The sequence below is a fragment of the Astyanax mexicanus genome, chromosome 19, assembly GCF_023375975.1.
Source record: "Astyanax mexicanus isolate ESR-SI-001 chromosome 19, AstMex3_surface, whole genome shotgun sequence".
Lineage (NCBI taxonomy): Eukaryota > Metazoa > Chordata > Actinopteri > Characiformes > Acestrorhamphidae > Astyanax > Astyanax mexicanus.
In genome coordinates, this window is record NC_064426.1 from 44,161,736 (window position 1) to 44,186,982 (window position 25,247).

The 25,247-nt window shown below is 40.8% G+C and overlaps 1 protein-coding gene across 2 annotated transcripts in view; it reads right to left on the reverse strand.

Moving 5' to 3' along the window:
* The window catches only part of LOC111192964 (alpha-1,6-mannosylglycoprotein 6-beta-N-acetylglucosaminyltransferase B-like), a 118,246-nt gene that overhangs the window by 30,382 nt on the left and 62,617 nt on the right, over positions 1–25,247 (reverse strand). For both annotated transcript variants that reach the window (XM_049468127.1, XM_049468129.1), the window contains one exon: positions 2,642–2,773. In XM_049468127.1, the coding sequence (XP_049324084.1) occupies positions 2,642–2,773 (132 nt within the window). The remainder of the gene's footprint in view (positions 1–2,641; positions 2,774–25,247) is intronic.

Consider the following 25,247-nt stretch of genomic DNA (forward strand, 5'->3'; position numbering starts at 1 on the left):
ACCTGTAGCAAACAAGGTATTCCCAATTCCCTCTCCAGTCAAGTCCGCCATTCTACACCAATAAAATTCCTTGGGAAAGAATCCCAAGGGTAGTTTTCCATCCTCTAACAAACTAGGGTTCAATTCCCTGGCCAGGCATGCCAGCATTTGACACCATTAAGAGTCCTTGGGCAAGACTCCCAATGCTACATTTGCAGACTAGTTTAATTCCCAGTTTGCCTAGTTCAAGAAAACAAGGGTGCAATATCTTGTCCAGTGAACAAACTGTATTGAGCATACCAGCATGAAACCAAGCTACATTTCAGCAAACTGCTAAAGCTACATTTGCATTAATTTGTAGAAGATTAGGGTTCAATCCTCAGTCCAGGCAAATCCACCATTTTACACAATCAATATTCCTTGGACAAAACTACCAGGGCTACATTTGGCATTTACCTGTGTCAGACTAGGGTTTAGCTGCATGGCCAAGTAAGCCCTACCACCATACTGACTCAAAAAGAGTTATTAGATATCCTCAGATTGCACTGTGTAAATGTTGATGTTAACAGTCTTTATTTATTTCCAATCTAGCTTCCAGAAGCTTGTTTTTCTTGCTGTCTCTTACTCTTTCAGGTCTCTGCAGAAAAACACATTAGGCTCGTGTAAAAATGTCTAAAAACAGCACGTCAAAAGCTGAGTCTCTAAATAAATGACTTGCAAAGTTCCTCAAAGGTCAATATATATATATAAAACCGTGAGCTTTGCTATGGTTAGCTCTTTACGTTTGCGTGATCCTAATTAATTCGAGTCAAAGCAAGTCTCAGCCCCCTGCTCCTGCGGTGCATTCAGGAGGAAATTAAATATTCAGCTCAGGAGGAAATAGAATGGAGCTGCGCTTGGCAATAAAACAACAGAAAAAATGCAGCTAAGTCTAAATGCTAAATGGATTCATTACGCCCGACAAATCTGCCTCTTTTCCTCCGCTTTCCCTGCTGGAGACACGTTTTTATATTGAGATTTTTTACAATCCCATTATCAGAATGACAGCCTCTAATTGAGCTACGAGGAATTACAATAATTGTGATGCCTTATGCATGAAGCGGTTTCAACATGAGTTGCGAGACACAAATATTATCCATAATGTATGAAGCAACTTTCAGGATCGCTTTGCGTGAGGAGGCTTTGAGGCTCCGGCGCTGTTGAGTAACCGCTCGGGTCTTAATCTCCCGGTGATTTGGTTTATTGATGGAAGCAAACTGCTGTACAGAGTGGAAACCAGCGGCATTAAGTAGTTCTGCTGACTCAGTGGAGGGGGGATGTCAGTGTGATGCTGGACAGCTTGTAGATTTACATCACTTCTGTTTCCAGAACAGGGAACAGATCTATTCTGCTTATGTTTCACTTATTTGAGTGAAAGCGCTGATTCAGGATCATCTCTATTATACGCAACTTTGTTGACACCAAGTCTTCTGGAGTTCCAGACGCTTGATAAATACGGGTTATTCAAGGACACACATACAGAATATAGAGGTTACAGAAGACCTGCAGGAGAGTTATTATACTGTATGAGATGCTTGAGTGTTTGAGTGGCTTGCAAAAGCATTCATACCCCTGAACTTAAACTCACCAGACAGGTCAGAGATAAAGTATAAAGATAAAGAAGATAAAGTTTAAAGCAGGGTTAGGTTATAAAAACACATCTAAAGCTTTGATTCTAGAACTGTTTCTACAAAACTACCAAGACATGGCCATGATCCACCCAAACTAACAGATCCAGCAAGGAGAGCACTGATCAGAGAAGCAGCCGAGACCCATGATCACTCTGGAGGAGCTGCAGAGATCCACAGATCAGGTGGATCAGGAGAATCTGTTCACAGAACAACTATAAGTCCTGCTCTCCACTAATCTGATCTTTATGGAAGAGTGGAAATAAGAAAATCTTATTCTCTAAGTGTTGATGACTTTTGCAGGTCACACCTTTCATTTTTTATTTGATTTAGATTTCGATATTTGATTTGATAAAATAAAAAATAAAAAAATGTATAATTTTAGTTCCGCTTCACAATGATGTGCTACTTTGTGTTGGTCTTTCGCTTAAAATCTCAATAAAATACATATAATTTGCAGTTGTAAGATGACAAAAACCTTTTATCTTAAAATAATCTTTAACTTAAAAAACAGAATCTTTAGGATCTTTAAGTAAAAAAAAAACACTTTCTCTGGTAAAAAATAAATAGTTGTCAATAGAAGAAGAAATTTGTATTTAAGACTCCTGTGTACCTACAATAAATTGTACCAACCAACAAGATATTAAGAGACAGCGCTAGGAAACAGCAATTTAGTACCGAAGTAAGTTTAAGGGGTATAAATACTTTTATAAGTCACTGTATGTGCTTTTGATACAAATTTTCACTAATTAATGTCATTCGGAATGATGTGAAATCATGGTTTAGAGCAATTTCCAATTATTCTTGGGATCTTGGAATGCACAGTAGTTGCGACGACAAAAACCCAATTATAGTGCAACTGCAATTTACAGATTATAATTCATCTTGGAAGTATGATATTATGCTATTATTTAGATGTAATTATATTTCAACATGTTTTGAGACGGAAATATTATTTGATATTGTCTATAAACTGTAAAAATATGGGCACTAACTTGTGCTTTCTGAGAGAAAGGCCCATGTGCTGCTTCATCTGCTGCAGACCATGGTAGTCGGTGTAGATGAGGTCAAACGGAAGTGGTCCTCTCAGCGGGCAACTTCCTCTTCCTGGAGGAACTCCAAGGAACCTGAAGAGGAAAAAGGGTATTTTAAAAAGCTGTATCTCAGAGCAGAGCTGAAACTGTGTTTGGAGAAGCTAAAAACTGATTAATACACTCATCATCAAACACATACGTAGCTACACCCAGAAGATATCAGCCAACAAGAATGAAGGTTGATAGATACAGTAGGACAAGGCCAATTACCCATCACACTCACTAGGACTCCCCCTATCAGTAGTGATGCTCCAACACCAGGAGGGTTATAAAAGACCAGCACACGCCTCTTCCGATACATGTGAAGTCAGACTCCGCCTCTTTTTGAGCTGCTGCTAATGCTGTAGCATTACCAAGTAGCATCACAGCGCTAACGCTCGGAGGAAAGCACAGCGACTCGGTTCTGATACATCAGCTCACAGACGCAGCCTTGTGCTGATCCACATCACCCTAGGAGTGATGAGGGGAAAGAGAGAGAGCGCCATCTACTGTACTGTACCCACCCAGAGAGAGCAAGGACAACTGTGCTCTCTCAGGGCTCTGGCAGCTGATGGCAAGCTGCATGAATGGGATTCAAACCAGCGATCTCCCGATTACTGTGGCAGCTCCATTATTCGGATGGTCCAATATAGATGCTTCATAGATGCTCAACATTTAACAGAATATCTATTACAATTAATACCTGGGCACAGAGTCATACACATATTTACACACACACACAGACTTATATACATACATACACACCAGATAATTTAAAAATAAAAAATATATACATTAATCTGGAGTAGAGTAGAGTATCCAATTTACCAGATTAATTTATAGGTTTTCATTTTTCTGGTCAATTTTAGAATATCCAATTGACCTGGTCTCCATGTTTTTGGACTGTGGGAGGAAACCCACACAGACACAGGGAGAACATGGAAACTCCACCCAGAGAGGGACTTGAACCCAAGACCCCCTGGTGCTGGGAGGCAAATGTGTTTACCACTAATCCACTGTGCTGCACATATCAATGTGAAACAGTTTCTGATAATTTATTGTTACTAGTGATTTTTATTATAGCATCACAATCTGAGATTTATTTCTGTTTTATTTTCTCTTTTTATGAAGTCATTAGCGAGGGGTGAGTACTGTAGTCACGCGTCTTTCGCTAAGCACTCTCACAAAAGTGAAAAGAAAACGTAGTAAAGACTGCAGAGTGCTGGAGGAGAGAACTTTGTGTGACTGCTCTTCCATTCGTCTTTATAGAGGCTGGTACTGCTGGATGTTTAATGTGGTAACAAGCGGAGCATCGCTCACACAGACGGCCGGTCGCACTGAGAGCACTAACAGACGCTGAATGAACTGATCCAGAACACACTCACCAATAACACAGCTCTCACACAACCTGAATCAACCAATCACCAATAACACAGATCTCACACACAACCTGAATCAACCAATCACCAATAACACAGATCTCACACAACCTGAATCAACCAATCACCAATAACACAGCTCTCACACACAACCTGAATCAACCAATCACCAATAACACAGATCTCACACACAACCTGAATCAACCAATCACCAATAACACAGCTCTCGCACACAACCTGAATCAACCAATCACCAATAACACAGCTCTCGCACACAACCTGAATCAACCAATCACCAATAACACAGCTCTCGCACACAACCTGAATCAACCAATCACCAATAACACAGCTCTCACACACAACCTGAATCAACCAATCACCAATAACACAGATCTCACACAACCTGAATCAACCAATCACCAATAACACAGATCTCACACACAACCTGAATCAACCAATCACCAATAACACAGATCTCACACAACCTGAATCAACCAATCACCAATAACACAGCTCTCACACACAACCTGAATCAACCAATCACCAATAACACAGCTCTCACACACAACCTGAATCAACCAATCACCAATAACACAGCTCTCACACACAACCTGAATCAACCAATCACCAATAACACAGATCTCACACAACCTGAATCAACCAATCACCAATAACACAGCTCTCGCACACAACCTGAATCAACCAATCACCAATAACACAGCTCTCACACAACCTGAATCAACCAATCACCAATAACACAGCTCTCACACAACCTGAATCAACCAATCACCAATAACACAGCTCTCACACAACCTGAATCAACCAATCACCAATAACACAGATCTCACACAACCTGAATCAACCAATCACCAATAACACAGCTCTCACACAACCTGAATCAACCAATCACCAATAACACAGCTCTCACACAACCTGAATCAACCAATCACCAATAACACAGCTCTCACACAACCTGAATCAACCAATCACCAATAACACAGATCTCACACAACCTGAATCAACCAATCACCAATAACACAGCTCTCGCACACAACCTGAATCAACCAATCACCAATAACACAGATCTCACACAACCTGAATCAACCAATCACCAATAACACAGCTCTCACACAACCTGAATCAACCAATCACCAATAACACAGATCTCACACACAACCTGAATCAACCAATCACCAATAACACAGATCTCACACAACCTGAATCAACCAATCACCAATAACACAGCTCTCACACAACCTGAATCAACCAATCACCAATAACACAGCTCTCGCACACAACCTGAATCAACCAATCACCAATAACACAGCTCTCGCACACAACCTGAATCAACCAATCACCAATAACACAGCTCTCGCACACAACCTGAATCAACCAATCACCAATAACACAGCTCTCGCACACAACCTGAATCAACCAATCACCAATAACACAGATCTCACACAACCTGAATCAACCAATCACCAATAACACAGCTCTCACACAACCTGAATCAACCAATCACCAATAACACAGCTCTCACACAACCTGAATCAACCAATCACCAATAACACAGCTCTCACACAACCTGAATCAACCAATCACCAATAACACAGCTCTCACACACAACCTGAATCAACCAATCACCAATAACACAGCTCTCACACACAACCTGAATCAATGTGCTGAATTTAACACTATCAGCAGGAGACCTGTCAGAGCGTGATTACACTCCATCCATCTCCATCCTGTACACACTCTCTCTCTATCACTCTCTCTCTCGCTCTATCACTCTCTCTCTCGCTCTATCACTCTCTTTCTCAATCTATCACTCTCTCTCTCGCTCTATCACTCTCTCTCTCTCTCTATCACTCTCTCACTCTTTCTCGCTCTATCAGTCTCTCTCTCTCACTCTCTCTCGCTCTCACACTCTCTCTCTCTCTCACTCTATCACTCTCTCTCGCTCTCACTCTCTCTCGCTCTATCACTCTCTCTCTCATTATCTCGCTCTATCACTCTCTCTCTCACTATCTCGCTCTATCACTCTCTCTCTCACTCTATCACTATCTCGCTCTATCACTCTCTCTTGCTCTCACACTCTCTCTCTCTCTCTCTCTCACTCTATCACTCTCTCTCGCTCTCACTCTCTCTCTCTCGCTCTATCACTCTCTCTCTCACTATCTCGCTCTATCACTCTCTCTCTCACTATCTCGCTCTATCACTCTCTCTCTCACTATCTCGCTCTATCACTCTCTCTCTCTCTCTCTCGCTCTATCACTCTCTCTCTCTCACTCTATCACTATCTCGCTCTATCACTCTCTCTTGCTCTCACACTCTCTCTCTCTCTCACTCTATCACTCTCTCTCGCTCTCACACTCTCTCTCTCTCTCTCTCACTCTATCACTCTCTCTCGCTCTATCACTCTCTCTCTCACTATCTCGCTCTATCACTCACTCTATCACTATCTCGCTCTATCACTCTCTCTATCACTCTCTCTCAGTTTAAAAACTGTTAGACACGTGATTAGACAGAGAGAAAGTACAATAAATACAATCGGATGGAAAGTAGTGCTAATTATTTTTCCACTTTGGCAATTTTAATAGAATAATGGCTCAGAAATTTGGTAATATTAAGGTGTATCCATTAAATGCATATAGAAATATACCCTGAAAATATGACGCAAAGCTTCAGTAAGCCTATGCTTCTCCTAAACCTGTAAAAATATAAATAATTTCTATTATTCGGCTGATGATTCACACAGCCCAGCGGTGTACAGAAACACAGACATGCCTCAGTGTGTATAATCTGTTCTCCTGCATGGAGCACACGCAGCGCAACGTCTGACTCAACCTTGCGTTTGTGTGGCGGAGCCGGGATGAATGAGTAATATCAGCCTTTTCTGTAGAAACTACAGCGAATAAAAAGTGAAGAATTGATTTATACTGGATGGATTCTGTTATAAATACACAGCAGAAAGGGTTTAATTCCGTTTTCTACAATATATTTCAGCTTAATTTGCAGGTAGAAGTTCAGGTGTAAAAAATATAAAATAAATCAGGTAACACTTTAAAATAAAGGTCACAAATAACACTACTTATGACAGTAATAAACATTGTTAAATAGTTTAGTATTGGCTGAAATAATTATAAATTGTTATTAGTTAGGATATAAGGATATTTTATAAACGCTAATACATTTTAAAGGTTCAAAATGTTATAAATCATAATAAATTGAGGCATTAGTTTAATGATTTTGTAATGGTTAATAAAGTATATTATAAAGTATTCAAATTCTGTATTAATAAAAAAAAACAACACAGCACTGATTATGAATGATTAGTTTAGATTAGTAAAGATTGGTGTCAGAAGTGGTTTATTTAGAGTTGTGTTTAAACCCCAATTTTTATTAGGATTAGAATTATTTGATTTAAACAATCATAATACTGTATATCACCTTGCTTACAGTATCGCAATATATTTGTATAATTGTTGTATCTTCAATTCTTGCCAAGACACACATACTTAAAAGTAAACAATATGCAAAATACATAGTACTTCTGTTAACTAGACATCAAAGTTGACATAAGCAGCCTTATTTTTATTATCGGGCCCTATTTTAGTGAGTTGTTAATCGTGCACCATGCAGCTTGATTTGGGGCAAGTCAGTGTGACTTTGCTATCGTAACAACAGGAAAAGTACACTGTGCACAGCTTGAAGCACAAAAAAGTCATGTACTAATTCTCTAAATTAATCATGGGTGTGGTTAATTTTGGGCATAACGTGAAATAAACCAATCAGAGTGTCTCTTGTTCATCATTCTCTTTAAGAGTAGATCAGGTGAGCTCTGTCTTTGGTGGATTGCTATTTTAACGGTGCAGCTACCTGGACGTGTTCAACAAACTCTTCTCAGCAGAGGAAACTGAGCTGCTGGTTGACGCTGTGAAGGAGCTCCAGCAGCTCATTTACGGGAACAGCAATGTTATTTTATTTACTATTCTGTTTATTGTTGATGTAAAAGTTGGGTTTGTGCTGCTGTGTGTTCATGTGTGTGTAATAAGTGGGGGCGTACGCTCGGCTCGGCACGGCGCCTGTGTTACAGAGATAGCGATGAACGTCTGACTGTTGGCGTCTGTCTAGGTTGTATTCAGTCAGTGGAGCTCCTGTGTTTTCTGTTACCAAGATAAACAAGATAAAACTCCAGAAATGTACCTGAACACACCTCATTTCCAGAACACCACGCCCATCAGTGTAGATATATTCAGAAGATCTGCTGCTGTTTAAACCAGACAGGAGGAAATGGGTGGGTGGGTGGATGGATGAATGGATGGATAAATGGATGGATGGATGGACATAAGAAATTTTAGCCCTACATGCTGTGAGCCTGACATGAGCTAATTCGGATGTGTCTTTCATTCACCACAGACGAGAGAGAGAGAGAGAGAGACAGTACTATCCAGCAGCCTCTTTCATTTCACACTCTGAGCTCACTATAATTAGTGCACTACGGCTGCTTTTCAATTTCTCACTGCTTTTTCTGCTCCACAAGGACGAAAATGCAGATCGCATCCAATTAGCCTTCCCATGAATGAATCTGTAAAGGACGTGGTGCTGCTGAATATCAGCTTCTTACAATACTCTGAGTATCCTTCACTCTGCCTCTCAGTCCTCAGCACTCCTGTCCCTCCTTCACCCTCAAATAAATATATTTAAAAACAACATCATTCAGACCAGCTGGACTCTGTAATCATAATATAGATTCTGTTCTAATTCTAATCCCTTTTACATCTAAATAAAAGTTCTATATTTCTGTCACATTAACTATTTTTCTATGATATTTGGCTTATCAGTGTATTGTTTGGTTTTGTGTGCATATCAAAAAATAAGCTGTGAACAGAGCATCTGTCTGAGCCAACGTTTATCAGATACTGAACTTCATAATAACAAGGTATTATTTTATTCATGTTGTTCCATAATTCCAGTTGGTTGGTTGGAATATTTGGTTGGTTGGAATATTTGGTTGGTTGGTTGGTTGGTTGGACGGACGGACGGACAGTTGGTTGGTTGTTTGGTTTATGGGTTGGTTGGTTTGTTGGTTGGTTGGTTGGTTGGATGGTTGGATGATTGGTTGGTTGGTTGTTTGGATTGTTGGTTGGTTGGATGGTTGTTTGGTTGGTTGGTTGGATAATTGATTGGTTGGTTGGTTGAATGATTGGTTGGTTGGATGGTTGGTAATGTCAGCCATACTTTTTAGTGCATGTAATGCACAGAAAAGAAAGCTCTAATATTATTATAAAATCTAATAATACTATAAAATCTATATAGCAAATAAATCATATTAACAAAAATATTTAATGTTCTTTTGTTCCCATTGCTTTGGAAGCATGTTTGTAATATTTTATATTTCATATTAAACTTTTAACTTTGTGAACCATCCCTAAACAGTACAAATCATGATTAAAAAGTTTTCTAAATCACATTAAATTTGTAAAAATTAGCTGTTACTTTGCCTCAATGGCTCTAGTACTACTGTTTTTCCAGTGTTTTGCAGTGGGCGGAGCCTAGCTACTGCTTTATAAACTTGTTCATTGGCTGGTTTTAATCTATTCTGATGAAGAACAAACAAACAGCGCTCAAATATTGTTCTGTACAACAAAACATTTTAAACATAAAGAAAATACATGATGTCCACTGTAATGGATGCAGTGTCTGAAAGGGTTAAATCTAATTTGCCAAAAAATGGCCTGTAGATTGTTTTTTTCTGACTGATCACCATTAAACCCTCTCTGAGAACCGGGACCGGGTCCATGCTTGGCTCTACGTTTTAATGCAGCTGCCAAACTCAGCTATAAACAGAATCAATTCCACGCTTTTCCACTGCATAATAAGTTCCACTGTCAGACGCAGACGCACTACAGCTAGCCTAGCGCTCCTCTCAGCTGCTCGCCTGTCTCTCACGCTGTTTCTGGCAGTGCATTAGCGAGACGGCACACGCGTCAGCGTGCTGAATTCAGCGTGACCCTGCCAGACTGCTTCATTCATTCATTTAAAATAGTACTATCACTGCCCACCAAACTCACTGTGAACAAACCCTCATAGAGCACTGAAGTCGTGCGTCATTCTGTAGTCCTCGTACGGCTTCTGTGTTAAAGCGTATTTTTCCCAATGAGGAAAATAAATGGGCTTTTCAAGAACCCGCCTCTGTCACATTCTGTGGTAAATAAATCTGTTCAGACCCCTGTACATTTTATTCTGTGTACATTTTACTCCTGATCATCACTGGATCCTCTGAATTACCAGATCGTTTAAGAGCTGTAATGAGAAAAATGCTAACTTTAAGCTAATGCTACAGTGCAGCTGCAGAGACCGACAGGGGACTGTTTTTGGCGCAACACCAGTGAACTCTTTCTTATTATCTGCATTTTAAATGTCTAACACTATATCACTATACTGCTAAGCGTTTTCACCTGTTTAAATACTTCAATGATCCTCTGTGAGGAAGAACAATAATCCAAAACGTATAATAATCTGACCGGAGTCCGATGGTGTTGCGCCGAAAACAGTCCCCTGTCGATCTCTGCAGCTGCGTGGTAGCATTAGCTTAAAGTTAGCATTTTTCTCATTACGACTCTTAAATTTAATCTGGTTATTCAGAGGATCCAGTGATAAAACAGGGTACAGGGGTCTGAATAGATTTATTTACCACAGATCGCGACAGAGGCCAGTTTTTAAAAAGCCCATTATTTTATTTTCATTGACCCGAACCTCTTAGACACAGAACCCCAAATATGGGCGGAAACACAAGGCGCCGACTACAAAATGACGACACAGCTTCAGTGGTCTATTGACGGGGTGCCGACAGACCCAAAACCTTCCAGATCCTTCCAGAGCCTGACGGAGGCTCACCACCCCGGGGAACACCCTGACCACACTCTGCAGATCACGATTACAGCTGCCTTTAGACATCCACACACCCGGCACGGCTTCACCCGCCACAAACCCTAGAGATCTTCACCTTCCAGAGAGAGGCAGCATCCACAAACCAGCATCCTGCTAATAAACACTGTGCCCATTTGGTCTCTGGGAAAATTAAGTGTTATAAACACAAATACAGAGTACCAGTCCAATCTCCTCTCATTCCATTTCTTTTCTTTCTTTTTATGATTTTGTAAGTTCAATCTTAAAGACAACAGGAAGTTATACAGGAACACATGAGGCGGACCCATATGCATTAAAAATATGCATTAAAGTTACTAAAGAAAGGGGTGAAATCTTCCCTTTAAGCCAAAAGCTCTGTAAAAAAAATCCACTTAAAAATGATGAGTTTCTTTGATTTTACCAAATTAAAAACCTCTGGAATATAATCAAGAGGAAGATGGATGATCACAAACCATCAAACCACCAAACTGAACTGCTTGAATTTTTACACCAGGAGTAAAGCAGCATAAAGTTATCCAAAAGCAGTGTGTAAGACTGGTGGAGGAGAACATGATGCCAAGATGCATGAAAAAAAACTGTGATTAAAAACCAACCAGGATTATTCCACCAAATATTGATTATTTCTGAACTCTTAAAACTTTATGAATATGAACTTGTTTTCTTTGCATTATTTGAGGTCTGAAAGCTCTGCATCTTTTTTGTTATTTCAGTCATTTCTCATTTGCTGTAAATAAATGCTCTAAATGAGAATATTTTTATTTGGAATTTGGGAGAAATGTTGTCTGTAGTTTATAGAATAAAACAACAATGTTAATTTTACTGCAAAAAAAACTCCATCTTCCTCTTGATTATATTCCAGAGGTTTTACATTTGGTAAAATCAAAGAAACTCATCATTTTTAAGCAGTCTCTTATATATATATATATATATATATATATATTTATTTTTTTCCAGAGCTGTATATCAACTCTTTCTGACTTAACAAAACCACAGTTCACTTTCATATTCATGGTAAAATACAAAACATCTGACACATGCTGTGAGAGAAGAGAGTGTAAATGATTTAGAGGAGGCGGTTTGGAGCTGGAGTAACAGGAGTGAGTTTAGGAGTTGTAGTGTGTGAGATGTTTTTCGTGTTGAGATCTCAGGAGCAGTCAGACTGAATAAAAAGCAGTAGATATGCTTCACTGATCAGAGTGAGAGAGTGAGGGGTTCAGCTGTATCCAGCTGCAGGTAGATGGTGAATTCAGCAGTGTGGCATTAATTACAGTACATCTACAGAACGTCTCAAATCTGAAAATATATAACTTAAAAAACTACAGATCAGACAGACAGGGACCTGATTGTTGTAGTTTCTGAGGCTGATAAACTCACTGATAAACTTATTCTGTACAACAGTCGCTTTTCTATCCTTTCCAGAGCTGGTCCTGATGAGGGCAGGTTTCATCATCATAACGTTTTTGATGGTCTTTTTGGTAACACTTATGGGTACATGCAAGTTCTCCACAGTCTGGATCATTCTTTTCTATCTTTTCTATTTAAGTTCAGAAATCTCAATGCAAATTCAGAAATGCAATGCATGTTCAGAAACGCAATGCAAGTTTAGAAATGCAATCCAAGTTCAGAAAAGCAATGCAAGTTCAGAAATCTCAATGCAAGTTCAGAAATGCAATGCAAGTTCAAAAATGCAATGCAAGTTCAGAAATGCATTGCAAGTTCAGAAATCTCAATGCAAGTTCAGAAACGCAATGCAAGTTCAGAAATCTCAATGCATGTTCAGAAACGCAATGCAAGTTCAGAAACGCAATGCATGTTCAGAAATGCAATGCATGTTCAGAAATGCAATGCAAGTTCAGAAACGCAATGCATGTTCAGAAATGCAATGCATGTTCAGAAATGCAATGCATGTTCAGAAATGCAATGCATGTTCAGAAATGCAATGCAAGTTCAGAAACGCAATGCAAGTTCAGAAATGCAATGCATGTTCAGAAATGCAATGCAAGTTCAGAAACGCAATGCATGTTCAGAAATGCAATGCATGTTCAGAAATGCAATGCAAGTTCAGAAATGCAATGCATGTTCAGAAATATATTGCAATTTCAGAAATGCAATGCATGTTCAGAAATGCAATGCAAGTTCAGAAACGCAATGCATGTTCAGAAATGCAATGCATGTTCAGAAATGCAATGCATGTTCAGAAACGCAATGCAAGTTCAGAAATGCAATGCAAGTTCAGAAATGCAATGCATGTTCAGAAATATATTGCAATTTCAGAAATGCAATGCAAATTCAGAAAAGCAATGCAAGTTCAGAAATATATTGCAATTTGAGAAATGCAATGCTATGTTTACTACAACTGTGGTAATCACATTTCCAAAATTGAATCACGTTTCTGAGTTTGCAGAATTTGTTAATTTATTAAATTAAATGTGTGTTGGCATTTTTGAAGTGTTTTGTATTTTGCAGCACTTTTTTATTTCACAGTGCACTAGGTGTTTCTCTATTACTGTAAAACCTACATCTAGAACAGCATGAATATTGTATTTTCCAAAAGCTGAGAATTGAATCCTATGCTGAACTGTGTTGTCAGAAGCCTGGGATAAACCAGTAGGACATGCTTTATATATATATGTCAGGATAAAATAGCCCCCGATCTGGGACTTATTCCAGCTTCACTCTGCTTCTCCGGGGGCAACTGCTGTCAGAAGCTGATTTGTGGAGATGCTCTTGGCACTCAGACTAGATACAGCGCTTTCATCCTCCTCGAGAGCCTCAGTTACGCTGGATATCTGCTGTAGTGCTCTGAGTGTGATACAGGTGCTCACTACAGTGTCTGTGAACATTCTGCTTTAATATAAATCTGGACTATTAAAAAAAAAATCACAACACCTTAAAACAGTTAAATATAATATAAATATAAATAATCTCAAATTATATTCTGATAGAATTACATAAGCAAGAGATAACTTTACTCACCTTTATCACCAACAATCACTATAATACAGAGTTACTATATTCACTAATACCACTTTACTACACCTTCACCATGACCAGAAGAAGCTCCGCCCACTTCTCTACTACAATACAGAGTTACTATATTCACTAATACCACTTTACTACAACTTTACTACTGTACACAACACAAGCCTTATGTTCACCATGACCAGAAGCTCCGCCCACTTCTCTACTACAATACAGAGTTATTATATTCACTAATACCACTTTACTACAACTTTACTACTGTACACAACACAAGCCTTATGTTCACCATGACCAGAAGAAGCTCCGCCCACTTCTCTACTACAATACAGAGTTACTATATTCACTAATACCACTTTACTACAACTTTACTACTGTACACAACACAAGCCTTATGTTCACCATGACCAGAAGAAGCTCCGCCCACTTCTCTACTACAATACAGAGTTACTATATTCACTAATACCACTTTACTACAACTTTACTACTGTACACAACACAAGCCTTATGTTCACCATGACCAGAAGAAGCTCCGCCCACTTCTCTACTACAATACAGAGTTACTATATTCACTAATACCACTTTACTACAACTTTACTACTGTACACAACACAAGCCTTATGATCACCATGACCAGAAGAAGCTCCGCCCACTTCTCTACTACAATACAGTTACTATATTCACTAATACCACTTTACTACAACTTTACTACTGTACACAACACAAGCCTTATGTTCACCATGACCAGAAGAAGCTCCGCCCACTTCTCTACTACAATACAGAGTTAGTATATTCACGAATACCACTTTACTACAACTTTACTACTGTACACAACACAAGCCTTATGTTCACCATGACCAGAAGAAGCTCCGCCCACTTCTCTACTACAATACAGAGTTACTATATTCACTAATACCACTTTACTACAACTTTACTACTGTACACAACACAAGCCTTATGTTCACCATGACCAGAAGAAGCTCCGCCCACTTATCTACTACAATACAGAGTTACTATATTCACTAATACCACTTTACTACAACTTTACTACTGTACACAACACAAGCCTTATGTTCACCATGACCAGAAGAAGCTCCGCCCACTTCTCTACTACAATACAGAGTTACTATATTCACTAATACCACTTTACTACAACTTTACTACTGTACACAACACAAGCCTTATGTTCACCATGACCAGAAGAAGCTCCGCCCACTTCTCTACTACAATACAGAGTTACTATATTCACTAATACCACTTTACTACAACTTTGCATTATTTGAGCTCTGCATCTTTTTTTGTTATTTCAGCCATTTCTCATTTTCTGTAAATAAATGCTCTAAATGAGAATATTTTTATTTGTAATTTGGGAGAAATGTTGTCTGTAGTTTATAGAATAAAACAACAATGTTCATTTTTCTCAAACATAAACCTATAAATAGCAAAATCAGAGAAACTGATTCAGAAACTGAAGTGAGAACAGTGTAAGATATTGCATGTATTTTGTATGGGATGCAGAAGCATGAATTGGTCTAAATGCTGCTTTAAGTGGATTTAATTTAATCTGACATGTGGACATAAAATAATTTCTACTGAAAACCCGCTGCAACAGTGCTGTTTAATGTGACCAACCTTTCAAAACAGCTCATTTCCGTCCTGCCGCCTCATTAGTGCATCTGAACAATCGTGCATTCATTACACACTGAAAAGCCTGGATTCAAATCAGTGAGATACATCCCAAACAAAACCACAGTAAGAGCAGATCTCTACGCCACAGTGCCGTCCGTAATCTCATTATCACGATGAGACACATGTACACACTGTCCTATCATGTCGTCTGGTTTTGTCCTGAATCTGGTGATAGCTGTAAGCAGCGCTGCTCTGAGCTGCTAAACAGAAGTGCTGCGCTCTGCAACATCCTGCGGCTATTTTTAATACGCAACGCTCCAGATAACACTTCAAAAACAGCAGCACAGGGACGAGACGTCGAGAGAGAGACAGAGCGAGAGACACGCGAGAGCCATTAGCACGACTCTTCATTTTAAGAAGTCTTTTGAGGGTTTGAAAGCTGATTTGAAGGAGCTCTGAGGAGGTAAAATTATGGCATGAACGTCAAAACAGAGGTAAAAAAACAGCGAGAAAAGGAAAGGTTAGGCATCATGTGGGGCGTCAGAGTGCAGTTCCAAGATTTTAGATCTTTTATTAAAGTTTTTTTGGTCCTTTCTTCTCCTGTCCTCTGTTCTCTTGTTTTGTTTTCCTCCTCATGTGCTCCTTGTTTAGTACATGGCTCTGTTTTTTGTAACTCCGCCCCCTTGTTTCCTGCCCCAGGTGTTCCTCACTCTTGTCGTGTACAGTATATAAGCCCTTTGTTTGAGTGTTCCTTGTCAAGTCCTTTTTTTTGTTGGCTATGTTTGCTGTGTGTGTTTGTACTTCATATTCCTTGTCAGCGGTTTGTTTTTATGTCAGGTTCTTACTTTTTATCCAGTTTTTCTGTTTCTTGTTTTCTAAGTTTTGCTTAATCTTAGTTTTTTTTTTATTCCTTTTTTTTTTAAGTGTTCTTCTGTTTAAAACTGTGGAGGAACCTCTTAAGATGCTTTGAAGGAAATAAAACTAAAACATTTTCTGAAGGTTCCTCAAAGCATCTTAAGGTGTCCTTCACAGTTTTAAATTGAAAAACCTTAAATTATCCTTGATCCTAATCTCTCTCCATCTCTCTCTCTCTCTCTCTCTCTCTCTCTCTCTCTCTCTCTCTCTCTCTCCATCTCTCTTTTCCTCTCTCTTTCTTTCTCTCTCTAAGCATCCTTGGGTTTAGAGAAGGCACTATGAAAGTTAAACTTCTTCTTCACTATTATTATTTTTCTCTCTTTTACTCTTTCCTTTGCTCTCTATCCCCTTTACTCTCTTTTTTACTCTCTCTCTCTTTCTTTCTCAATGGGCTCATCACTGTCACTTACCACACTCGGGTTTATACAGACTGTTTTTACAACACCCACATCAGCAGCTTCTCCACCACACAGGCTGCGTATGAGTGTGTGTGTGTGTGTGTTTGTGAGTGTGTGAGTGTGTGAGAGTGAGTCTTTGTGTAACAGATGACAGAATGTGTGGAATATTGAAGCCGTTCTCAACAAAAAGGAAAAAAACCTAAAACAGATAAAAACAGTCCTCCCACTCCCAGCAGGAGACGCTTAATAACTCAGAGCTTCCGATTAGCAGCTCTTCAGTTTTTCACGCTGAGCCTTTCTTCTGCCTCTGACTCATCTCCCCACTCTGCACACGGACAGACAGCGGAGAGAGCATGGCGAGAGTGAGAGCGTGGCGAGAGCGTGGCGAGAGAGTGGCGAGAGAGTGGCGAGAGTGAGAGCATGGCGAGAGCGTGGCGAGAGCGTGGCGAGAGCATGGCGAGAGCATGGCGAGAGTGAGAGCGTGGCGAGAGCGTGGCGAGAGCGTGGCGAGAGCGTGGCGAGAGCGTGGCGAGAGAGTGGCGAGAGAGTGGCGAGAGTGAGAGCATGGCGAGAGAGTGGCGAGAGCGTGGCGAGAGAGTGGCGAGAGTGAGAGCGTGGCGAGAGCGTGGCAAGAGTGAGAGCATGGCGAGAGCGTGGCGAGAGTGAGAGCATGGCGAGAGAGTGGCGAGAGTGAGAGCGTGGCGAGAGTGTGGCGAGAGTGAGAGCGTGGCGAGAGCGTGGCGAGAGAGTGGCGAGAGAGGGGCGAGAGAGTGGCGAGAGTGAGAGCATGGCGAGAGCATGGCGAGAGCGTGGCGAGAGTGAGAGCATGGCGAGAGAGTGGCGAGAGCGTGGCGAGAGTGAGAGCATGGCGAGAGCGTGGCGAGAGCGTGGCGAGAGAGTGGCGAGAGAGTGGCGAGAGTGAGAGCGTGGCGAGAGCGTGGCGAGAGAGTGGCGAGAGAGTGGCGAGAGAGTGGCGAGAGTGAGAGCATGGCGAGAGCGTGGCGAGAGAGTGGCGAGAGAGTGGCGAGAGAGTGGCGAGAGTGAGAGCATGGCGAGAGTGAGAGCATGGCGAGAGCGTGGCGAGAGCGTGGCGAGAGCATGGCGAGAGTGAGAGCGTGGCGAGAGCGTGGCGAGAGCGTGGCGAGAGAGTGGCGAGAGTGAGAGCATGGCGAGAGAGTGGCGAGAGCGTGGCGAGAGCATGGCGAGAGTGAGAGCGTGGCGAGAGCGTGGCAAGAGTGAGAGCATGGCGAGAGCGTGGCGAGAGTGAGAGCATGGCGAGAGAGTGGCGAGAGTGAGAGCGTGGCGAGAGTGTGGCGAGAGTGAGAGCGTGGCGAGAGCGTGGCGAGAGAGTGGCGAGAGAGTGGCGAGAGAGTGGCGAGAGTGAGAGCATGGCGAGAGCGTGGCGAGAGTGAGAGCATGGCGAGAGAGTGGCGAGAGCGTGGCGAGAGTGAGAGCATGGCGAGAGCGTGGCGAGAGCGTGGCGAGAGTGAGAGCATGGCGAGAGCGTGGCGAGAGAGTGGCGAGAGAGTGGCGAGAGAGTGGCGAGAGAGTGGCGAGAGTGAGAGCATGGCGAGAGCGTGGCGAGAGCGTGGCGAGAGCATGGCGAGAGTGAGAGCGTGGCGAGAGCGTGGCGAGAGAGTGGCGAGAGAGTGGCGAGAGTGAGAGCATGGCGAGAGAGTGGCGAGAGCGTGGCGAGAGCATGCGAGAGTGAGAGCGTGGCGAGAGTGTGGCGAGAGCGTGGCGAGAGAGTGGCGAGAGAGTGGCGAGAGTGAGAGCATGGCGAGAGAGTGGCGAGAGTGTGGCGAGAGTGAGAGCGTGGCGAGAGAGTGGCGAGACAGTGGCGAGAGTGAGAGCATGGCGAGAGCGTGGCGAGAGTGAGAGCATGGCGAGAGAGTGGCGAGAGCGTGGCGAGAGTGAGAGCATGGCGAGAGAGTGGCGAGAGTGTGGCGAGAGCATGGCGAGAGTGAGAGCATGGCGAGAGCGTGGCGAGAGCGTGGCGAGAGTGAGAGCATGGCGAGAGCGTGGCGAGAGAGTGGCGAGAGTGAGAGCATGGCGAGAGAGTGGCGAGAGCGTGGCGAGAGTGCGACGAGAGCGTGACGAGAGTGCGACGAGAGCGTGACGAGAGTGCGGTGAGAGCGTGACGAGAGCGTGACGAGAGCGTGGTGAGAGTGTGGCGAGAGTGTAACAAGAGTGTGGTGAGAGCGTGGCCAGAGTGTGGCGAGAGCGTGGTGAGAGCGTGGTGAGAGCATTTCAAGAGCATGGTGAGAGCGTGGCAAAAACATGGTGAGAACATGGCGAGAACATGGCGAGAGCATGGCGAGAGCGTGGCGAGAGCATGGCGAGAGCATGGCGAGAGCATGGCGAGAGCGTGGCGAGAGCGTGGCGAGAGCGTGGCGAGAGTGTGGTGAGAGCGTGGCCAGAGTGTGGCCAGAGTGCAAAGAGAGCATGACGAGAGTGTGGCGAGAGCGTGACGAGAGCGTGACGAGAGCATGACGAGAGTGTGGCGAGTGTGCAGCGAGAGCGTGATGAGAGCATGGTAAAAGCCTGGTAAAAGCCTGGTGAGAGCATAGTGAGAGCGCGGGAGAGCGTGGTGAAAGCATTGTGAGAGCATGGTGAGAGTGTTGCGAGAGTGTGGCGAGAGTTTGGCAAGCTGAGTTTGAGTTTGTTGAGTAACTTGGGGGTAAAATCCCCTCCCTGTGAAAATACTCAATCATTCTGTTTTCTGATTAAATGATGGAGCTGAATCTGATATAAACACACTGCAGACTGTGATCAGGACGACTCTAATACTGAGATTTACTGCTGTTAGAAACACTGATCTGTTGTTTTGTGATTGGATAACTTCTTAGCAGCATCACCAAGAATGACAAAATCAGAAAAACAACATTATAAAATAATAATGTCAAATAAATATTACCCTTCTATTCTGGAGCTGAAGAATAGCCCAATCAGTCTGCACAGGAGTCTGTGTAGTTACTGAATCATACAAATTACTGTGTAATAAGCATCAGAGCAATATTAGCTGTTTTTTTAGCAACACCTCCTTTTTATGCTCCTTTGTCGACCTAAGGAACGGCCACTGGAAATGAGACATTAATTCAATACAAATTTATACACTGTTATTTTCAGGAGTGTTACTGATGTTGCTCTTTAATAATTTCTTGTTCTAGAGACATAATAAATATACCTCTGAACAGCTCAAACTGTCTTCTTTTGATGTTTTAAAATTGTTATTAAAGCAATATAACGGACAAGAGGTACATTTCAAACTGTGTGTCAAATCTACGGCTTGATAAAGTACCAGTTTAAAAAAATCTGATATTGCTATTTATATGATAACAGCATGTTTTAACCAGTAGATTATACTGGGGGATTGTAAGGCAAAAAGAAATGTAAAAACATCTGTTGTACTTCTTTTAAGATGCTTTAAGATGCAAGATGCTAAATGCAGCAGATAATCTCAGCTGCAGCAGATTCATCAACTCACTCACCTACTCTCAAATCCAGAGGGTAAATATCCATATTATCCAGGCGTGTTAAGATGTTTAATGACACTGTGTTAGTATCGGTCAGAATTGATGGAAGCACAATGACAAAAAAAAGCAAGACTTAGATTTCTCTGTGCTAATATTACTAGATTTTTTTTTTTTCAGAAACCAGTTTATAAACCTTATTCTACTATATTGTAGGAAGGAGGCGGGGCTACACAGTCCAAGCTGGAACAGATCATCTGCATTACATGGAGTAGCTGAGTTGAAGTCGAGCTGACAGATACAGCTCTGTAAAAAAAATAATAGAGCACTTAAAAATAATCAAGAGGAAGATGGATGATCACAAGCCATCAAACCACCAAACTGAACTGCTTGAATTTTTGCACCAGGAGTAAAGCAGCATAAAGTTATCCAAAAGCAGTGTGTAAGACTGGTGGAGGAGAACATGATGCCAAGATGCATGAAAAAAAAACTGTGATTAAAAACCAGGGTTATTCCACCAAATATTGATTATTTCTGAACTCTTAAAACTTTATGAATATGAACTTGTTTTCTTTGCATTATTTGAGGTCTGAAAGCTCTGCATCTTTTTTGTTATTTCAGTCATTTCTCATTTTCTGTAAATAAATGCTCTAAATGAGAATATTTTTATTTAGAATTTGGGGGAAATATTGATAGAAGTTTATAGAATAAAACAACAATGTTCCAGCTCATCTTATTGTAGATAGATGTACTGGTATTATTAGCACTCTAGCGTCTCGGTCTCTGCATTTACATGTGTTCTGATCTGGACTGAGCTCAAATAGCATTTAAACATTATAAACATTAGCATTTAAACATTAGCATTTTCTTTTAATGGTCACCAGTGCATGATGGCACCCTGGAAGCAGCTCGGGGGGTTAAACTGGACCACTGTAGACTCAATGAAGGCGGACTGAGACACATGCTTTCACCATGGGAAAGGACTCAGGTCTACCAATTGAGTAGACGAGGCTCTACTGCACAGAATCTGATTGTAAATTCTATAACATTCCTTTTTTCTGTAGAACTGAAGGGAATGGAAACCCAGGGTTCGTGCTGTAGACAGTGGAGGTTGAGAGATGGAGGGATGATGTTGAGATTGAAAGCTGGTCTGAAGCAGCAGCTCATCAGCAGAAACACAGTGAATCCTGCAGAGGATCGAGGGACTGATGGAGGTGTGAGACGGAGGAATCAGAGGTAATCAGAGAGCAGGAGACACTGAGGACTCGTCAGAGAGACGATTTTGGGAAAGTGTTGCTTTGAGAGCAGGAAGATCGTGATGAACTGAATCAGAGAGGGACAGAGACGTGATCAGGACATGAGTCCTGGATATGGTTCCTTAACTCTTAAAACCCTACGGACAGATTTTCAGTCTAAAATCTCACCTTGTGTTCTCAGCTTAATTACTCAGGAATCCCTTCACACATAAACATAATCCATATATGGTTAGAAAGGGCGGAGCTTACTCTTTCTAAAAATAGTGATCACATCCCAGTGTGGTAAAGCTAAATCTACAAGAAACCCATTGAGAGAAAAACACCTAAAAAAGTGAAAAATCTCCTTCCCCAACCAAAATTATTTACCTTTAGTGCTTCAAACATATTTATATGATGTTTCAAACCAAATAATATCAGTAAATAAAGACTCAAAAGTGTCCACAGAAAAAGTGTGAAACTACCTGCTTTACTCAAACTAAAGCTAGGTATGGTGTGCGCACTACTTTATATAGTTTTTATTATTTTACTCGCACATTTTTACTAAGTTGTTATTTTGCACTAAACTAATTTTTTTTTAATTTAGACTAAAAAAGTTTACATTTTTGTATATATTGTAGTTTCTTTGTGTGTCCTGATTAAAATACTGAAAGGTATAGGCTGCTCTGAGTGTCAGGTTTTTAGTATCTACATGTATCCTAGAGGTGTGATTATTGATTATCAAGAGAAATAAATCCGCCTGATGCTGTTTCTCCATGTATTTTATCACAGTAATAATTAATAAACCATGTAACGAACTCAAATCATCAATTTTCTTATTATTTTAACTCTTAAACATTTTTGAAAATATATCTTAGGTGTGAATATATTTAAATATATGTGAATAAGTAAAATTTTGATCAAAACATGATCAGTTCCAGTAAAATATAACAATTCTGCTTCCTTTTACATTTTAAATGATTGTATTTTTGAGCAGCCGTATGTCTTCTGGAGTAAAAGAGATCAGGGCATGAGTCTGTCTGATATAATTACTGTGTTATAACACCTGAAAGAGGAACTGAAAACAAAACCAGAGTTCAAAGGGTTAATCCTGCATTCATAATGATTTACACTTATCACTTATACTTATATAGCGCCTTAAGACGCTTTACAATTTACACATTTTTACACACAACCATTCAGACTCAGCACTCATCCACACACCAGTGAGACGCGGCAGCCAATAGCGCACAGCGTACTCTCAACCGGAAACCACCGTCCACCTGGAGGAGGACTGTATCCAGCACTACACCATTTACCCAGAACAGAGTGCCAATCCATATCTGAACACAATTATATATACATTTACACACCCAAACCAGATCAATTTAGAGTATTCAATCTTTCTGGGCAATTTATAATATCCAATTTACCACATCTCCATGTTTTTGGACTGTGGGAGAAAGCCCACACTATAAATGATATATTATATAGATTGCTAGGAATTTGTATACTAACTTATTACTACTTCTAGTAACATATAAAACACCTTATAACGTACAGGTGTGAGAATTTGTAAAGAGAGAGCCTTATAATATCTATTAATGGGAACATTATACATAATAAAAAGCATATGAAGCATCATGGAACCTGTCTTTATGAATGAAGACATACTTTGAGACAAATTGCTTTATTATATAAGCTTATGATGGTTATTATAAGGTCATATGTTTGCCAGATAACGTATTTTATATCAATAATTTATAAGAAGTGTCACCAAAAGTATTTTCAGCTGCAAAGAGACAAAATATAGACTTGCAGTAGAAGTGTTTTCTCATCAAAGACTAAGCTTTAAAGTTGGGGATGATGAGATGGAGGACCTCGCTGACATTACTTGTTTCTAAATGCAATCAAATTCTCACAGCAATGCTCTTGTTCCAGAATCTAGTAGAAAGTCTTATCTGAACAGTAGAGACAGTTACTCCAACAAAAGCAGGATAAACTCTTTTTAATACCCTTAATTTCAGAAGAAACTATGAATAATCAGCTTTAATCCAGCAGTAAAACACATATTACAGTACTACTCTACTCTGTTCTACTCTAAACAGAACGTTCTCCAGCAGACAGAAGAATCCACCTACATAATAATGAGCCGAGAGCGCAGTCAGAGAACGAGGGATGAAAAAAGAAGAATCTCTCTCTCTCTCTCTTTAATAGTCTTCACAAAGGGATTTATTGGTATTCCACGTCATTCTTTTACAACCCAATTTAAAGCAATGAGCTCATAAAAAAGGCCCATATCATCTTTCCTCCTGAAGAAAAAAGGCCAATCTTCATTTATTGCATCTGCACAGCAATATATTCTACAATTTCACTCCCTTGTCAGTTCGGCATCTGTGCCTGGGAAAAAATAAAAAATCCTAAAATGTCTCTGGCGTAGCTGTGTGATTCTACTGCCATACTCTTCACTGGCACGTAGATTTATATTAGGCAGATGTCCTGTAAGAATCAAATATGTTCTATACGCTCATACATTTCATGTACGAACATCTGTTAAATGATTATTTTGGGGAACCAACACTGGTTTAACCAATAGGTAGAGAAAATGTTCTCATTTGGTGTGTTGGGATGAATTTGGAGCCTAGTTAACCAGACCAGGTCAAGTCAAGCCAAACAAGCAAAACCAGACCAAGCCAAACTAAATCAAGTCAAGCCAACCCAAATCAGACCAAGACTAACCAGACCAGACCAAACCAAATTAAGCCTAGCCAAACTAAATTAAACCTAATTAAGTCAAGAAAACAAAACCAAGCCAAGTCAAACCAAGCCAAGCCTTACCAAACTAAACCAAACCAAACCAAGCCAAACCAAACCAAATCAAACCAATTCAAATACAACTAAGCCAAGCCAAGTCAAGCAAAACTAAACTAAACTAAACTAAACTAAACTAAACTAAACTAAACTAAACTAAACTAAACTAAACCAGATCAAGCCCAACCAGACCAAGCCAAGCCAAGCCAAACCAAACCAAACCAAACCAATTCAAATAAAACTAAGCCAAGCCAAGCCAAGCCAAGCCAAGCCAAGCCAAGTCAAGCAAAACTAAACTAAACTAAACTAAACTAAACTAAACTAAACTAAACTAAACTAAACTAAACTAAACTAAACTAAACTAAACTAAACTAAACTAAACTAAACCAGACCAAGCCAAGCCAAGCCAAACCAAATGAAGCCAAATCAAACCAGACAGAACCAGCGGCAAAAAGTAAAGCAAAATAAAAGTCTTCATGTACCTTCATATAGCACCATGTCAGACTGTAGATCCCGCCGTGTTTCGTAACGCTCCATTTCTCTTTTATATTTCTCTAAAGCCTGAAGCTCAACCAGAACAAAAAGAGCAAAGAAAAAACTGAGAAAAGCGAGGGATTCTTTCTGTGACCCTGCAGTTACAGAGAGAGAAACACAGAGTTTTAACTGAGATAAAGAGAGAGAGAGATGGAGCGAGAGCAGATCACAGCCTGGTGTTCTTAAAGAGATTTTGGCTCAGAGTCAGAGTCAGACTGCTTCTGCTCTTTCAGCTCCTCCAGAAT